At 55.1% G+C, this 16267-nt stretch overlaps 1 protein-coding gene across 2 annotated transcripts; it reads right to left on the bottom strand.

Annotated features, from left to right (window-relative positions):
• Positions 1-7294: 7294 nt before the first annotated feature.
• On the bottom strand, positions 7295-15878 carry LOC119958647 (complexin-3-like). 2 transcript variants are annotated; one of them, XM_038787184.1, is made up of 4 exons: positions 15715-15878; positions 12288-12544; positions 9975-10062; positions 7295-7590 (listed from the first exon to the last, which is right to left on the bottom strand). In XM_038787184.1, the coding sequence occupies exons 2-4, from the start codon at positions 12443-12445 to the stop codon at positions 7366-7368; spliced, it is 471 nt and encodes a 156-aa protein (XP_038643112.1). In that variant the 5' UTR covers positions 12446-12544; positions 15715-15878; the 3' UTR covers positions 7295-7365. The 2 variants fall into 2 exon arrangements, with proteins under 2 accessions (XP_038643112.1, XP_038643113.1); XM_038787185.1 differs by having other exon boundaries at positions 15700-15878.
• Between the last annotated feature and the right edge of the window lie 389 nt (positions 15879-16267).

The following is a 16267-nucleotide window of genomic DNA, read 5'->3' on the forward strand; positions in this document are numbered from 1 at the left end:
ACTCCATCTCCCCCCCCTCCCAACTCTATCTCCCCGCTCCCCCAACTCCATCTCCCCGCCCCCAACTCCATCTCCCCCCTCCCCTCCCCCTCCCCCCCTCCCAACTCCATCTCCCCCCTCCTTCCCCCTTCGCTCGCAGCTCGAACCCAGCTGGTGATAGTGAGTGGGCTGTTCCACCACGGTGGGCATCACACGCCCCCACCTGCCAGCATCACCCCTTCCCCCCGACCCACCCCTCCCCTCGCCCGATTCCACATCAATCCCTGTCTGGGCTGGCACTCAAGCCTGTCTGTACACCCCAGCAACCTCACGCAACAGCCCCCCCTTCACGTCTGTCTGTACACCCCCCCCCCCCCCCCGCCCCCCCGCCCCCCCTCACCAAGTCTGGGTCAGCACCTCCGCCTCCCTCTGACGGCCCCCAAGTGCCAGCAACCTCCAATCTGGGTTTCCACCCCACCCCTTCCTCCCCTCCCCCTCCTCCATTCCCTCCAATTCTCCCACGTCTGGGACAGCACACCCCCCTTCCGCACAGTTCAGAATTACAGTACATTCCTACCCACCCACTCATTCTGGGTCTGCATCACTCCCGTCACGTAGGGCACGCCGGGGAGACGGGCGACCATGTTGGAGCGAGACCGAGTGAGGGGTGAATGAGGCCGTTGTGGGAATTGTGTGCTCTGGGGGGGGGGGGTGGAGGGGGGTGGGGAGAGAGAGAGAGAGAGTGAGAAGGAGGTGTGGTAAACGTTGGAATGATTCTAAATTAATCAAGAAGATAATTAAATTAACTAAATAACAGAAGCAACAAGCGCAGGGCAAGAGTGGTGTTGCAGCTGTGGTATGTGGGAACTCCTGCACACCAATTCCATCCAGGGCAAACACCGGGGTGGGGGGGGGGGGGGGGGGGGGCGGAGAGAGAGAGAGAGAGAGTGAGAAGGAGGTGTGGTAAATGTTGGAATGATTCTAAATTAATGAAGAAGATAATTAACTAAATAACAGAAGCAACAAGAGCTGGGCAAGAGTGGTGTTGCAGCTGTGGTATGTGGGAACTCCTGCACACCAATTCCATCCAGGGCAAACACCGGGGTGGGGGGGGGGGCGGAGAGAGAGAGAGAGAGAGAGAGAGTGAGAAGGAGGTGTGGTAAACGTTTGAATGATTCTAAATTAATGAAGAAGATAATTAACTAAATAACAGAAGCAACAAGAGCAGGGCAAGAGTGGTGTTGCAGCTGTGGTATGTGGGAACTCCTGCACACCAATTCCATCCAGGGCAAACACCGGGGTGAGGGGGGGGGGGGGGGAGGGGTTTGAGCAAACAGGAAAGTAGCAGCAGGGGCCAGTATGGTGAAGGGGGGGAGGAATTGACACTGTTCTCTCTGACAGCGGGAATCCAGGTGGCTGTATCGCCTCCCCGGGGCCAGGATTCGGGGCATCTGCTCAGGGCTGGGTTGGATCTTGCAGAAGGATCCCGCTGTCGTGATTCAGGCAGATACCCACAACACAGGCAGAACTCGGAAAGAGGTTCTGCAGAGAGTGAGTGAACAGCTAAACACAAGATTAAAAAGCAGGGCCTCAAAGGTTATAATCTCTACCAAGTGCAAATTGGCATGGGAGAAATAAGGTTCAATAAATGAATGGGTGGCTCGCACCCTGGTCTGGGAGAGGAGGGTTCCAGTTTATGCACTGGGGGAAGTGGGGGCTGTACTGTTGGGACAGTTTACACCTGAATCATGCCGTGTCCTTGCAAACCGCATAGCCAAGATAAACAAAGTGGGGGGTGTGGGCAAACGAGCTTAGGGTGGTGTTGCAAATCGAGGTGTCGAATCAAGGGAGCAGAGCAAAATAATCATGTGGGAAATGAGGGTCAGAGGCAATGAGCTCGGAACGCACCAACAGTCACAAAGGTAACATAAAGGCAAAACTAAAAGCTCTACATCTGGATGTAGCACAGTGGTTAGCACTGTGGCTTCACAGCTCCAGGGTCCCAGGTTCGATTCCCGGCTTGGGTCAGTCTGTGCGGAGTCTGCACGTTCTCCCCGTGTCTGCGTGGGTTTCCTCCGGGTGCTCCGGTTTCCTCCCACAGTCCAAAGACGTGCAGGGTAGGTGGATTGGCCGTGATAAATTGCCCTCAGTGACCTTAGGAGGGGCTATTGGGTTACGGGGATAGGGTGGAAGTGAGGGCTTAAGTGGGTCGGTGCAGACTCGATGGGCCAAATGGCCTCCTTCTGCACTGCATGTTCTACATTTCTATTGATGGCACACGTTGAAGTCAGTAAATATGGTTGGACAGTCGTTGCGGAGTCATGGCTGGAGGAGGGGGAAGGATTGGGGTCCTGAATATCGAGGGGGCATTCACCAAGAATAGGAAGCGGGTTAACGGTGGAGGGGCAGCTCTGTTAATCAACGGCATTGGAGCAATAGCTAGAGATGAACTTGATTTTGGAGGTCAGGACGTGGAATCAGTTTGGGTGGCCGGAGGACGAAGAAAATACCGAACAACTTGATCAGGAGAGAGAGAGAGTATGAGGGAGAGAGTGACTCGGAACCGGGTTCGAACCCGGGTCCTCAGCTCCTTGAGGCAGCAGTGCTAACCACTGCGCCACCGTGCCGCCCGATTCTGATACAGTTACCCTTTTTAACCATCAGGCTTTGCTTGTGTCTTCAGCTTATGTCTTTACGAATACCCATCAGGCTAGTGAGTGTCTTTAACCTTGGCTATATTTCCCAGTGGGCTTAGGGTCAATGCTATAAGATACCCTTATACTCATCTCCGGATGTACAATGTCTCCCTTTTGATCTTCCCTTATCGGAATTATCCCCTTCAGCAGTCAAACTTAATTGTTTTCGTCTTTTTAAAAAAATAAATTTAGATGACCCAATTATTTTTTTCCCCAATTAAGGGGCAATTGGCCAATCCACCTAGCCTGCACGTCTTTTTGGGTTGTGGGTTTCCCGACGGCTGCCCCACAATGGGGAAACCCCGGCCCGCTGAAACAGGGACGTGGCGGGGCGGAGAATTCAGGCCCTTGTCTCCACCAACCCCCAACACCTTGTTCCAAATTCTTTACGTCTGGTTTCCCCCCCCCCCACCTTGTTACCAACCTGCCTGAGGAAAACACCTGTGTGCGCTGTTGTTGGGCTCAGCAACAGGTGTTGGGGGCGTGAAGAGAGGGTGAGGGAGGTGAGAGAGTGTGGTGGGGGGGTGGGTGGGGGGGGGGAGGTGAGAGAGTGTGGGGAGGGAAGAGGATGGGGGAGAAAGTGTGAGGGGCTGAGGGTAAGTGTATGACGGGAGTGTGTGTGTGTGTGTGTGTGTGTGTATCTTTCCGAAATGTGCTCATTGACTGAGGATAATATGCAAATATGCCTCCCCCCCCCGCCACGACGCCTGGACTCTGAGGGGGGGGGGGGTTTAGCACAGTGTGCTAAACAGCTGGCTTGTAATGCAGAACAAGGCCAGCAGTGTGGGTTCAATTCCCACTACACGGTAGCATGGTGGTTAGCATAAATGCTTCACAGCTCCAGGGTCTCGGGTTCGATTCCCGGCTGGGTCACTGTCTGTGCGGAGTCTGCACGTCCTCCCCGTGTCTGCGTGGGTTTCCTCCGGGTGCTCCGGTTTCCTCCCACAGTCCAAAGATGTGCGGGTTAGGTGGATTGGCCATGCTAAATTGCCCGTGGTGTCCTAAAAAGTAAAAGGTTAGGGGGGGGTTGTTGGGTTACGGGTATAGGGTGGATACGTGGGTTTGAGTAGGGTGATCATTGCTCGGCACAACATCGAGGGCCGAAGGGCCTGTTCTGTGCTGTACTGTTCTACTTCTACTTCCCGTACCGGCCTCCCCGAACAGGCGCCGGAATGTGGTGACTAGGGGCTTTTCACAGTAACTTCATTTGAAGCCGACTCGTGACAATAAGCGATTATTATTATTATACTTCTATCATGAGCAAAAAGATTGGACACGCCTGGTGTAGAGGGAAGAGATTAGCGCAGATAGAAGTCTGGGCTGGCTGACAGAAAACGGAGTACCCACCAGTGGGCCCTTTTCAGAATGTGACGTGCTCAGTCTCACAGAAGGCCTGGGCTGGGGCCTCAACTTTTCACAAATTATATCAATGACTTGGATAAAGAGAGTGACGGCACGGCAGCTAAATTTACAGACGGCACAAAGATAGCGAGGAAGGTATGTTGGGAGAAGGACACAAGGAGTTCGCAGGCGGAGATAGGAAGGTCGGGAGGCGAGTGGGAGTATAATGTGGGACAATGTGAAGTCGTTCACTTCTGTACGAAGAACACAAAAGCAGAGCATTCCTAATGTCGTGTTATGTACTCTGGGATAACACTGGCTGCAACTGGAGGCAGCTTTAACCGAAAGATACTCCAGACCGTGACGTTAGTTCAATCTGATTTATTGAACCAGTAGCACAGTTAGAACATAGAACATTACAGCGCAGTACGGGCCCTTCGGCCCACGATGTTGCACCGACCTGTGAAACCCCTCTAAAGTCCCTCTACACTATTCCCTTATCGTCCATATGCCTATCCAATGACCATTTGAATGCGTTTAGTGTTGGCGAGTCCACTACTGTTGCAGGCAGGGCATTCCACGCCCTTACTACTCTCTGAGTAAAGAACCTACCTCTGACATCTGTCCTATATCTATCTCCCCTCAATTTAAAGCTATGTCCCCTCGTGCTGGACATCACCATCCGAGGAAAAAGGCTCTCACCGTCCACCCTATCTAATCCTCTGATCATCTTGTATGCCTCAATTAAGTCACCTCTTAACCTTCTCTCTAACGAAAACAGCCTCAAGTCCCTCATATGATCTTCCCTCCATACCAGGCAACATCCTGGTAAATCTCCTCTGCACCCTTTCTAATGCTTCCACATCCTTCCTATAATGAGGCGACCAGAACTGTACGCAATACTCCAAATGCGGCCGCACCAGAGTTTTGTACAACTGCAACATGACCTCATGGCTCCGAAACTCAATTCCTCTACCAATAAAAGCCAACACACCGTACGCCTTCTTAACAACCCTCTCAACCTGGGTGGCAACTTTCAGGGATCTAGTTGTCTGTGAGTTTGACTCTCTCCTAACCTCAGTGTGGTTACTCTGACTGACTGAATCAGACCAGCTCTTAGCCACGTGCTGGAGGTGTGATAGTGTACATACACCCTGACTCACTCTGCAGATGTTGATCAGTGGAAAGTGTGAGTGCCTCGTGCCTTTTCTCGTGAGATACCACCCCTGAGTGCCCTGCCTGCTGATTGGTCATGTCCTGTTATCATGGCCAATCCACCTACCCTGCACATCTTTGGACTGTGGGAGGAAACCGGAGCCCCCGGAGGAAACCCACGCAGACACACGGGGAGAACGTGCAGACTCCGCGCCGACAGTGGCCTATTTTCAGGGAGGAGGCAGATCCATTGGGGATGGTTCAGAAGCGCTTTCCCAGATCGATACCTGGAATGGGCGGGTTGCCCGAGGGGAGGGGAGATAGCCCGGGGCTGACTGTTGAATGGTGGCGAAGGCTTGAGGGGCCGAATGGCCGACGTCTGCTCCTGCGTACGTCCATACGTCCCCCCCCCCTCTGGATCTGTAACCCACCCCTCTTGGTCTGGGCCGACCCTCTCAGCGGGCAGCAGTCCAACACTGAAGAATTCCCGCCGGGATAATCGGAAAAATCCAAACACAGAGACGCTTGTTGAGGTCCACGCTGTTTTTTTTATTACCAGTTGCTATAAAGGTGGTGACAGGTGAGCCTCAGCCTCAGGGGGCCATATGTAACATCTACAAAAGTACAACACAGAGATTACACATGATCTACAGAGGAGAGGACGGAGAGGAGGAAAATCCAGGAGCAGAAACCTGATCAATAACCGTTGCCAGTTTGACACTGGGTTTGTGTCCTTACAGCCTGTCCCAGGATAGACACAGTCATGGTGCTACCTCACCCTCACTGCCCTTGGGTTAGAGTGACAGAGTGTAGCCTTGTGATGGTTAACTGCCTGTCAAAGGCAGGAAGCCACAGGCAGAATAGTCAGCGATCAATATCACAACACAATTAGCAACAATGCAGAGAGTCGGGGAGGAATGGTGATCAAGTCATGTACAGCACGGGGTTAGATACAGAGTAAAGCTCCCTCTACACTGTCCCCATCAAACACTCCCAGGACAGGTACAGCACGGGGTTAGATACAGAGTAAAGCTCCCTCTACACTGTCCCCATCAAACACTCCCAGGACAGGTACAGCACGGGGTTAGATACAGAGTAAAGCTCCCTCTACACTGTCCCCATCAAACACTCCCAGGACAGGTACAGCACGGGGTTAGATACAGAGTAAAGCTCCCTCCACACTGTCCCCATCAAACACTCCCTGGACAGGTACAGCACGGGGTTAGATACAGAGTAAAGCTCCCTCTACACTGTCCCCATCAAACACTCCCAGGACAGGTACAGCACGGGGTTAGATACAGAGTAAAGCTCCCTCTACACTGTCCCCATCAAACAGTCCCAGGACAGGTACAGCACGGGGTTAGATACAGAGTAAAGCTCCCTCCACACTGTTCCCATCAAACACTCCCTGGACAGGTACAGCACGGGGTTAGATACAGAGTAAAGCTCCCTCTACACTGTCCCCATCAAACACTCCCAGGGCAGGTACAGCACGGGGTTAGATACAGAGTAAAGCTCCCTCTACACTGTCCCCATCAAACACTCCCAGGACAGGTACAGCACGGGGTTAGATACAGAGTAAAGCTCCCTCTACACTGTCCCCATCAAACACTCCCAGGACAGGTACAGCACGGGGTTAGATACAGAGTAAAGCTCCCTCTACACTGTCCCCATCAAACACTCCCAGGACAGGGACAGCACGGGGTTAGATACAGAGTAAAGCTCCCTCTACACTGTTCCCATCAAACACTCCCTGGACAGGTACAGCACGGGGTTAGAGAAAGGGTCCAGGCTATAAAAGAATTGGGAACAGGACCGGAATAGTGACCAATGGAATTGTCTGCATGTGGCGCAGTGGTTAGCACTGGGACTGTGGCGCTGAGGTCCCAGGTTCGATCCCGGCTCTGGGTCACTGTCCGCGTGGAGTTTGCACATTCTCCCCGTGTCTGCGTGGGTTTCGCCCCCACAACCCAAAGATGTGCAGGGTAGGTGGATTGGCCGCGCTAAATTGCCCCTTCACTGGGAAAGAAAAATAATTTAAAAGCGAATAGGCCAAAACGACAGCGGGAGATATACAATAAACTGCCCAGGCCCCTCCCCAAAGACCCCCCCCCCCACATTCCCCTCTCCTGCCCCCAGCCCGCCCCTAGATCCGCCCCAGCCAAGACAGACGGAATGGAGGGTGGGGTGAGGGTCACATCAACATGCACTGCCTCTCCGTGGTCTGGCGCAGTTGGTTGATGGCGGACTGAGCCGTGTTGGGCAGCTGGGCCAGGTTAGCGTCGGGTAGGCTGGGGAACTCTGGGAGAAACCAGGAGGCCCCTTCTGGTCTTCTCCCCACATTGACGATGGCCGCCAACCCCACCGGAACTCCAGCGGCCCCACCGACTGCTCTCAGCTGCTGGTTATCCTTCTCGTTCTGGACAAAGTTAGAGAGAGAGAGATTTTTAAAATATATTTTCATTGAACATACCTAAATCTAAAAATTTAATAAACGTCCCGCAAAAAAACCAGCCCCCCCCCCCCCACAGCTTTTGACCATTCCTCACCAATGGCCGTCATCTTGTCTAAAATCTCCCAATCGTAAAACATCTCAACGTGTATTTAATTTTCTCAAGACAGAAAAACTCCAGCAGTTCTCCCCTGCCACGCTAAGGCTCAGGACGGAGGAGCGGGGCTTCACCCCAACAGAACCCGCCTACCAGCAATCTGCCAGGCAAAGGGTGAGACACCCACTCCAGGCACCCAGCTCCAAAACCCCGAATGTGGCCTCCAGGGACTCGGCTCCCCCTCTCTATCTGAGATCGTTGGTCAGTGCTGAGGGAGTGCCGCACTGTCAGAGGGTCAGTACTGAGGGAGTGCCGCACTGTCAGAGGGTCAGTACTGAGGGAGTGCCGCACTGTCGGAGGGTCAGTGCTGAGGGAGCGCCGCACTGTCAGAGGGTCAGTACTGAGGGAGCACCGCACTGTCAGAGGGTCAGTACTGAGGGAGCGCCGTACTGTCGGAGGGTCAGTACTGAGGGAGCGCCGCACTGTCAGAGGGTCAGTACTGAGGGAGTGCCGCACTGTCAGAGGGTCAGTACCGAGGGAATGCCGCACTGTCAGAGGGTCAGTACTGAGGGAGCGCCGTACTGTCGGAGGGTCAGTACTGAGGGAGCGCCGCACTGTCAGAGGGTCAGTACTGAGGGAGCGCCGCACTGTCAGAGGGTCAGTACTGAGGGAGCGCCGCACTGTCAGAGGGTCAGTACTGAGGGAGCGCCGTACTGTCAGAGGGTCAGTACTGAGGGAGCGCCGCACTGTCAGAGGGTCAGTACTGAGGGAGTGCCGCACTGTCAGAGGGTCAGTACTGAGGGAGCACCGCACTGTCAGAGGGTCAGTACTGAGGGAGTGCCGCACTGTCAGAGGGTCAGTACTGAGGGAGCACCGCACTGTCAGAGGGTCAGTACTGAGGGAGTGCTGCACTGTCAGAGGGTCAGTACTGAGGGAGCGCCGTACTGTCAGAGGGTCAGTACTGAGGGAGCGCCGCACTGTCAGAGGGTCAGTACTGAGGGAGTGCCGCACTGTCAGAGGGTCAGTACTGAGGGAGCACCGCACTGTCAGAGGGTCAGTACTGAGGGAGTGCTGCACTGTCAGAGGGTCAGTACTGAGGGAGCGCCGCACTGTCAGAGGGTCAGTACTGAGGGAACACCGCACTGTCAGAGGGTCAGTACTGAGGGAGTGCCGCACTGTCAGAGGGTCAGTACTGAGGGAGCGCCGCACTGTTAGAGGGTCAGTACTGGGGGAGTGCTGCACTGTCAGAGGGTCAGTACTGAGGGAGTGCCGCACTGTAGGTCAGTACTGAGGGAGTGCTGCACTGTCAGAGGGGCAGTACTGAGGGAGTGTCGCACTGTCAGAGGGTCAGTACTGAGGGAGTGCTGCACTGTGGGAGGGTCAGTGCTGAGGGAGTGCCGCACTGTCAGAGGGTCAGTACTGAGGGAGTGCTGCACTGTCAGAGGGTCAGTGATGAGGGAGTGCCGCACTGTCAGAGGGTCAGTACTGAGGGAGTGCCGCACTGTGGGAGGGTCAGTACTGAGGGAGCGCCGCACTGTCAGAGGGTCAGTACTGAGGGAGTGCCGCACTGTCAGAGGGGCAGTACTGAGGGAGTGCTGCACTGTCAGAGGGTCAGTACTGAGGGAGTGCCGCACTGTCAGAGGGTCAGTACTGAGGGAGTGCCGCACTGTCAGAGGGTCAGTACTGAGGGAGTGCTGCACTGTGGGAGGGTCAGTACTGAGGGAGTGCCGCACTGTCAGAGGGTCAGTACTGAGGGAGTGCCGCACTGTCAGAGGGTCAGTACTGAGGGAGCGCTGCACTGTCAGAGGGTCAGTACTGAGGGAGTGCCGCACTGTCAGAGGGTCAGTACTGAGGGAGCGCCGCACTGTCGGAGGGGCAGTACTGAGGGAGTGCCGCACTGTGGGAGGAGAGATTAACCCCAGGCTCTCTCTCTCTCTCTGTATCCACCATGGGGGACACGGGTCCACAGTCACTACCAGAAGAGGTGGGTATCCTGGATCCTGGGGTTAATATTTACCCCTGGACCAAAATAAGTAAAAGGTCTTTATCAGAGGGATGTGACTGTGTGGAAAAGGTCTGTCTCCTTTCCAATATTACAACAATCTTCTCCATTGACTGTGAGGGATTTGGGGAGTGGGTTTTAATCACTGCTCTCCACTGGCACCATCAGAATGTGTGAGTGTGTGCCCGGGGGGTTGGCGTGGCGGGATCGAGTGGCACGCTGGCTGGTTTGGCAGCTCAAGGCAGATCCTACCTGTCCGAGCTGGTACTTGGCCCTCAAGCAGGTCCTCATGGCTGCTCTGTCCGCTTTCCTCCGAGCAAATTCCTCGTCCCTCTTCTTCCTGCACACACAAAATTCAACTTGTAATAATCCCATTCACAGGCTCCAGCTCCGCGATGGGCCACGGGGGGGGGGGTCCCAGGACAGTGCATACCCCCCCAGGGGGCCCCCCGAGAGAGTCCAGACCCCCCCCCCCCGCCCTGTCCCCGAGAGAGTCCAGACCCCCCCCACCCCCAGGGGGCCCCCCGAGAGTCCAGACCCCCCCCGCCCCATCCCCGAGAGAGTCCAGACCCCCCCCCGCCCCATCCCCGAGAGAGTCCAGACCCCCCCCCGCCCCATCCCCGAGAGAGTCCAGACCCCCCCCGCCCCATCCCCGAGAGAGTCCAGACCCCCCCCCGCCCCATCCCCGAGAGAGTCCAGACCCCCCCCCGCCCCATCCCCGAGAGAGTCCAGACCCCCCCCCGCCCCATCCCCGAGAGAGTCCAGACCCCCCCCTGCCCCCTCCCCAGGAGCTCCTGAGAGAGTCCAGACTCACTCCAGCCCCCCCCCCCCCCCACCCCCCCGCTCAGGACAGTACAGACACCCCCCCGCCCCATCCCTGAGAGAGTCCAGACCCCCCCCCCGCTCAGGACAGTACAGACACCCCCCCCCCCCCCCCCCCCCCGCCCCCTCCCCTGGGAGAGCCCAGCCAACCCCCCCCCAACCCCGGAGAGTGGGAGGGAGCCCAGACTCCCTGCAACACCCTAACCTGTTCCCCCCCCCCCCCCCCCACCCCTCAGTGTCCCACACCCTAACCTTGGTTGGAATAACAGCAAAAGGGATTATTATTTAAACGATAAAATATTAAAGCATGCCGCTGTGCAGAGAGACCTGGGTGTGCTAGTGCATGAGTCGCAGAAGGTTGGTTTATAGGTGCAACAGGTGATTAAGAAGGCAAATGGAATTTTGTCCTTCATTGCTAGAGGGATGGAGTTTAAGACTAGGGAGGCTATGCTGCAATTGTATAAGGTGTTAGTGAGGCCACACCTGGAGTATTGTGTTCAGTTTTGGTCTCCTTACCTGAGAAAGGACGTACTGGCACTGGAGGGTGTGCAGAGGAGATTCACTAGGTTAATCCCAGAGCTGAAGGGGTTGGATTATGAGGAGAGGTTGAGTAGACTGGGACTGTACTCGTTGGAATTTAGAAGGATGAGGGGGGATCTTATAGAAACATATAAAATTATGAAGGGAATAGACAGGATAGATGCGGGCAGGTTGTTTCCACTGGCGGGTGAAAGCAGAACTAGGGGACATAGCCTCAAAATAAGGGGAAGTAGATTTAGGACTGAGTTTAGGAGGAACTTCTTCACCCAAAGGGTTGTGAATCTATGGAATTCCTTGCCCAGTGAAGCAGTTGAGGCTCCTTCATTACATGTTTTTAAGGTAAAGATAGTTTTTTGAAGAATAAAGGGATCAAGGGTTATGGTGTTTGGGCCGGAAAGTGGAGCTGAGTCCACAAAAGATCAGCCATGACCTCATTGAATGGCGGAGCAGGCTCGAGGGGCCAGATGGCCGACTCCTGCTTCTAGTTCTTATGTTCTAACCTGCCCCCCCCACCCCCCCCCCGTGTCCCACACCCTAACCTGCCCCCCCCAGTATCCCACACCCTAACCTTCACCCCCCCGTGTCCCACACCCTAACCTGCCCCCCCCAGTGCCCCACACCCTAACCTTCACCCCCCCCGTGTCCCACACCCTTACCTGCCCCAGACCCTAACCTGCCCCCCTCAGTGTCCCACACCCTAACCTGCCCCGTGTCCCAGACCCTAACCTGCCCCCCCAGTGTCCCACATCCTAACCTGCCCCCCCCGTGTCCCACACCCTAACCTGCCCCCCCCAGTGTCCCACACCCTTACCTGCCCCCCCCCAGTGTCCCACACCCTAACCTGCCCCGTGTCCCACACCCTAACCTGCCCCAGACCCTAACCTGCCCCCCCTCAGTGTCCCACACCCCCCCCCCCCAACATTCAGACCCTGACTATTAATTCCTGCTTTCCCGACCCTCTCCACTCTCTGTGTGACAAGGGTTTCCCTTTCTGCCTCCCTTGTCCTTCAAATCTGTGCTCCCCTTTTTGATTCAATAATTAATTTAGACATTGAAGCGTTTCGGAGCTGTTTATCCATAATTCCCCACTCCTTCCTCGCGTTCCGACACCCGCCTGGAGGGAGAGTGGGATCAGGCGGCGACGCCTCATCTAGTCGAATAGCCCACCGCCAGTCAGAGGAAGGAGCTGCCCGCTATACCTACCTGTCTTCCTCCAGCGCCTGCAGGTGCCTCTGGTAATCGTCCCGGCTAAATATCCCGGCATTGCCGAAGCCGGTACCTTTGCCGTCCGCCTCGGGGGTCAGGCAGCACAGCAGCTGCCCTGTGGAATCGCCGAAGGCCCGTTTCACCAGAGCGTTCATCGGGCGTGGCCGCGGGGCCCAGGGTCTCCCCGGGAGGGCGGCCTCTCACACCCAGGCCGGGTCGCAGGGCAGGCGGAGAGAACGGGCTCGCACGGGGGCCTACGGAGACGAAGGAAAATCATCGTCAGCGCTCAGTGGGAAATGCCCGAAGGTCGGGACTAACGTCAGGAGCAGGTACCCCGAGAGAGGATTCCTACCCGCAGGACTCGAGGGCTGCCAACTCCCCAGCGGATATCGAAGGCTCGGGAGAACGGGTTGTGGGCGAAGCCGTGTCTCTCAGAGCGGAGTTCAGAACCCGTTCAACCCAAAATTTCAAAACCTAATCAGGAGAAAGTTACAACAAAAAACATCCTAAATACCAGGAAATGTTTGATGGGGACAGTGTAGAGGGAGCTTTACTCTGTATCTAACCCCGTGCTGTACCTGTCCTGGGAGTGTTTGATGGGGACAGTGTAGATGGAGCTTTACTCTGTATCTAACCCCGTGCTGTACCTGTCCTGGGAGTGTTTGATGGGGACAGTGTAGAGGGAGCTTTACTCTGTATCTAACCCTGTGCTGTACCTGTCCTGGGAGTGTTTGATGGGGACAGTGTAGAGGGAGCTTTACTCTGTATCTAACCCCGTGCTGTATCTGTCCTGGGAGTGTTTGATGGGGACAGTGTAGAGGGAGCTTTACTCTGTATCTAACCCCGTGCTGTACCTGTCCTGGGAGTGTTTGATGGGGACAGTGTAAAGGGAGCTTTACTCTGTATCTAACCCCGTGCTGTACCTGTCCTGGGAGTGTTTGATGGGCACAGTGTAGAGGGAGCTTTACTCTGTATCTAACCCCGTGCTGTACCTGTCCTGGGAGTGTTTGATGGGGACAGTGTAGAGGGAGCTTTACTCTGTATCTAACCCCGTGCTATCCCTGTCCTGGGAGTGTTTGATGGGGACAGTGTAGAGGGAGCTTTACTCTGTATCTAACCCCGTGCTGTACCTGTCCTGGGAGTGTTTGATGGGGACAGTGCAGAGGGAGCTTTACTCTGTATCTAACCCCGTGCTGTACCTGTCCCGGGAATGTTTGATGGGGACAGTGCAGAGGGAGCTTTACTCTGTATCTAACCCCGCGCTGTACCTGTCCTGGGAGTGTTCGATGGGGACAGTGTAGAGGGAGCTTTACTCTGTATCTAACCCCGTGCTGTACCTGTCCTGGGAGTGTTTGATGGGCACAGTGTAGAGGGAGCTTTACTCTGTATCTAACCCCGTGCTGTACCTGTCCTGGGAGTGTTCGATGGGGACAGTGTAGAGGGAGCTTTACTCTGTATCTAACCCCGTGCTGTACCTGTCCTGGGAGTGTTTGATGGGGACAGTGTAGAGGGAACTTTACTCTGTATCTAACCCCGTGCTGTACCTGTCCTGGGAGTGTTTGATGGGGACAGTGTAGAGGGAGCTTTACTCTGTATCTAACCCCGTGCTGTACTTGTCCTGGGAGTGTTTGATGGGGACAGTGTAGAGGGTGCTTTACTCTGTATCTAACCCCATGCTGTACCTGTCCTGGGAGTGTTTGATGGGGACAGTGTAGAGGGAGCTTTACTCTGTATCTAACCCCGTGCTGTACCTGTCCTGGGAGTGTTTGATGGGGACAGTGTAGAGGGAGCTTTACTCTGTATCTAACCCCGTGCTGTACCTGTCCTGGGAGTGTTTGATGGGGACAGTGTAGTGGGAGCTTTACTCTGTATCTAACCCCGTGCTGTACCTGTCCTGGGAATGTTTGATGGGGACAGTGCAGAGGGAGCTTTACTCTGTATCTAACCCCGCGCTGTACCTGTCCTGGGAGTGTTCGATGGGGACAGTGTAGAGGGAGCTTTACTCTGTATCTAACCCCGTGCTGTACCTGTCCTGGGAGTGTTCGATGGGGACAGTGTAGAGGGAGCTTTACTCTGTATCTAACCCCGTGCTGTACCTGTCCTGGGAGTGTTCGATGGGGACAGTGTAGAGGGAACTTTACTCTGTATCTAACCCCGTGCTGTACCTGTCCTGGGAGTGTTTGATGGGGACAGTGTAGAGGGAGCTTTACTCTGTATCTAACCCCGTGCTGTACTTGTCCTGGGAGTGTTTGATGGGGACAGTGTAGAGGGTGCTTTACTCTGTATCTAACCCCATGCTGTACCTGTCCTGGGAGTGTTTGATGGGGACAGTGTAGAGGGAGCTTTACTCTGTATCTAACCCCGTGCTGTACCTGTCCTGGGAGTGTTTGATGGGGACAGTGTAGAGGGAGCTTTACTCTGTATCTAACCCCGTGCTGTACCTGTCCTGGGAGTGTTTGATGGGGACAGTGTAGAGGGAACTTTACTCTGTATCTAACCCCGTGCAGTACCTGTCCTGGGAGTGTTTGATGGGGACAGTGTAGAGGGAGCTTTACTCTGTATCTAACCCCGTGCTGTACCTGTCCTGGGAGTGTTTGATGGGGACAGTGTAGAGGGAGCTTTACTCTGTATCTAACCCCGTGCTGTACCTGTCCTGGGAGTGTTTGATGGGGACAGTGTAGAGGGAGCTTTACTCTGTATCTAACCCCGTGCTGTACCTGTCCTGGGAGTGTTTGATGGGGACAGTGTAGAGGGAGCTTTACTCTGTATCTAACCCCGTGCTGTACCTGTCCTGGGAGTGTTTGATGGGGACAGTGTCGAGGGAGCTTTACTCTGTATCTAACCCCGTGCTGTACCTGTCCTGGGAGTGTTTGATGGGGACAGTGTCGAGGGAGCTTTACTCTGTATCTAACCCCGTGCTGTACCTGTCCTAGGAGTGTTTGATGGGGACAGTGTAGAGGGAGCTTTACTCTGTATCTAACCCCGTGCTGTACTTGTCCTGGGAGTGTTTGATGGGGACAGTGTAGAGGGAGCTTTACTCTGTATCTAACCCCGTGCTGTACCTGTCCTGGGAGTGTTTGATGGGGACAGTGTAGAGGGAGCTTTACTCTGTATCTAACCCCATGCTGTACCTGTCCTGGGAGTGTTTGATGGGGACAGTGTAGAGGGAGCTTTACTCTGTATCTAACCCCGTGCTGTACCTGTCCTGGGAGTGTTTGATGGGGACAGTGTAGAGGGAGCTTTACTCTGTATCTAACCCCGTGCTGTATCCTTATCCTATCCCGAAGTGTCACTTATAATAAAGGACAACCATAGAAAGCAGCACAGATTTCCCAGGGTAATTGATAAACCCTCCGCCCGTCCTCTCCGAGATCTAGTTATTGAGGACTGGGGGGGTACATGGACTCACCGACTGAACACTCACCCGCAGTGACTCTGTCTCCGCACCACCTTCCAAAAGCTGGAACTGTGCCAATGGATTGTTCCGATGTCAGCGTGACCCAGCGATCACCTTGGTCGGGGACACAACATCCCTCTCAGTACAATGTACTCCCGCAACAGAGCACAGTGCTGGCAATCCACTCCAATCCGTTTACAGCAGATTAGCCCGTGCGATCTCGTTTAAACCCGCCCTAAATGACCTCATTATTCAGTTTGGACACCGGTTCCTTCACCTGCCCAAGGTCCTTTCTTTGGCAAAGAGAATACTTCTGAACCAGGGGCCGGTCCAGGACCCTACACCCCCTCCCTATCTCTGTAACCTCCTCCAGCCCCTACACCCCCTCCCTATCTCTGTAACCTCCTCCAGCCCCTACACCCCCTCCCTATCTCTGTAACCTCCTCCAGCCCCTACACCCCCTCCCTATCTCTGTAACCTCCTCCAGCCCCTCCACCCCTTCCCTATCTCTGTAACCTCCTCCAGCCCCTACACCCCCTCCCTATCTCTGTAACCTCCTCCAGCCCCTACACCCCCTCCC

The sequence above is a fragment of the Scyliorhinus canicula genome, chromosome 30, assembly GCF_902713615.1.
Source record: "Scyliorhinus canicula chromosome 30, sScyCan1.1, whole genome shotgun sequence".
NCBI lineage: Eukaryota > Metazoa > Chordata > Chondrichthyes > Carcharhiniformes > Scyliorhinidae > Scyliorhinus > Scyliorhinus canicula.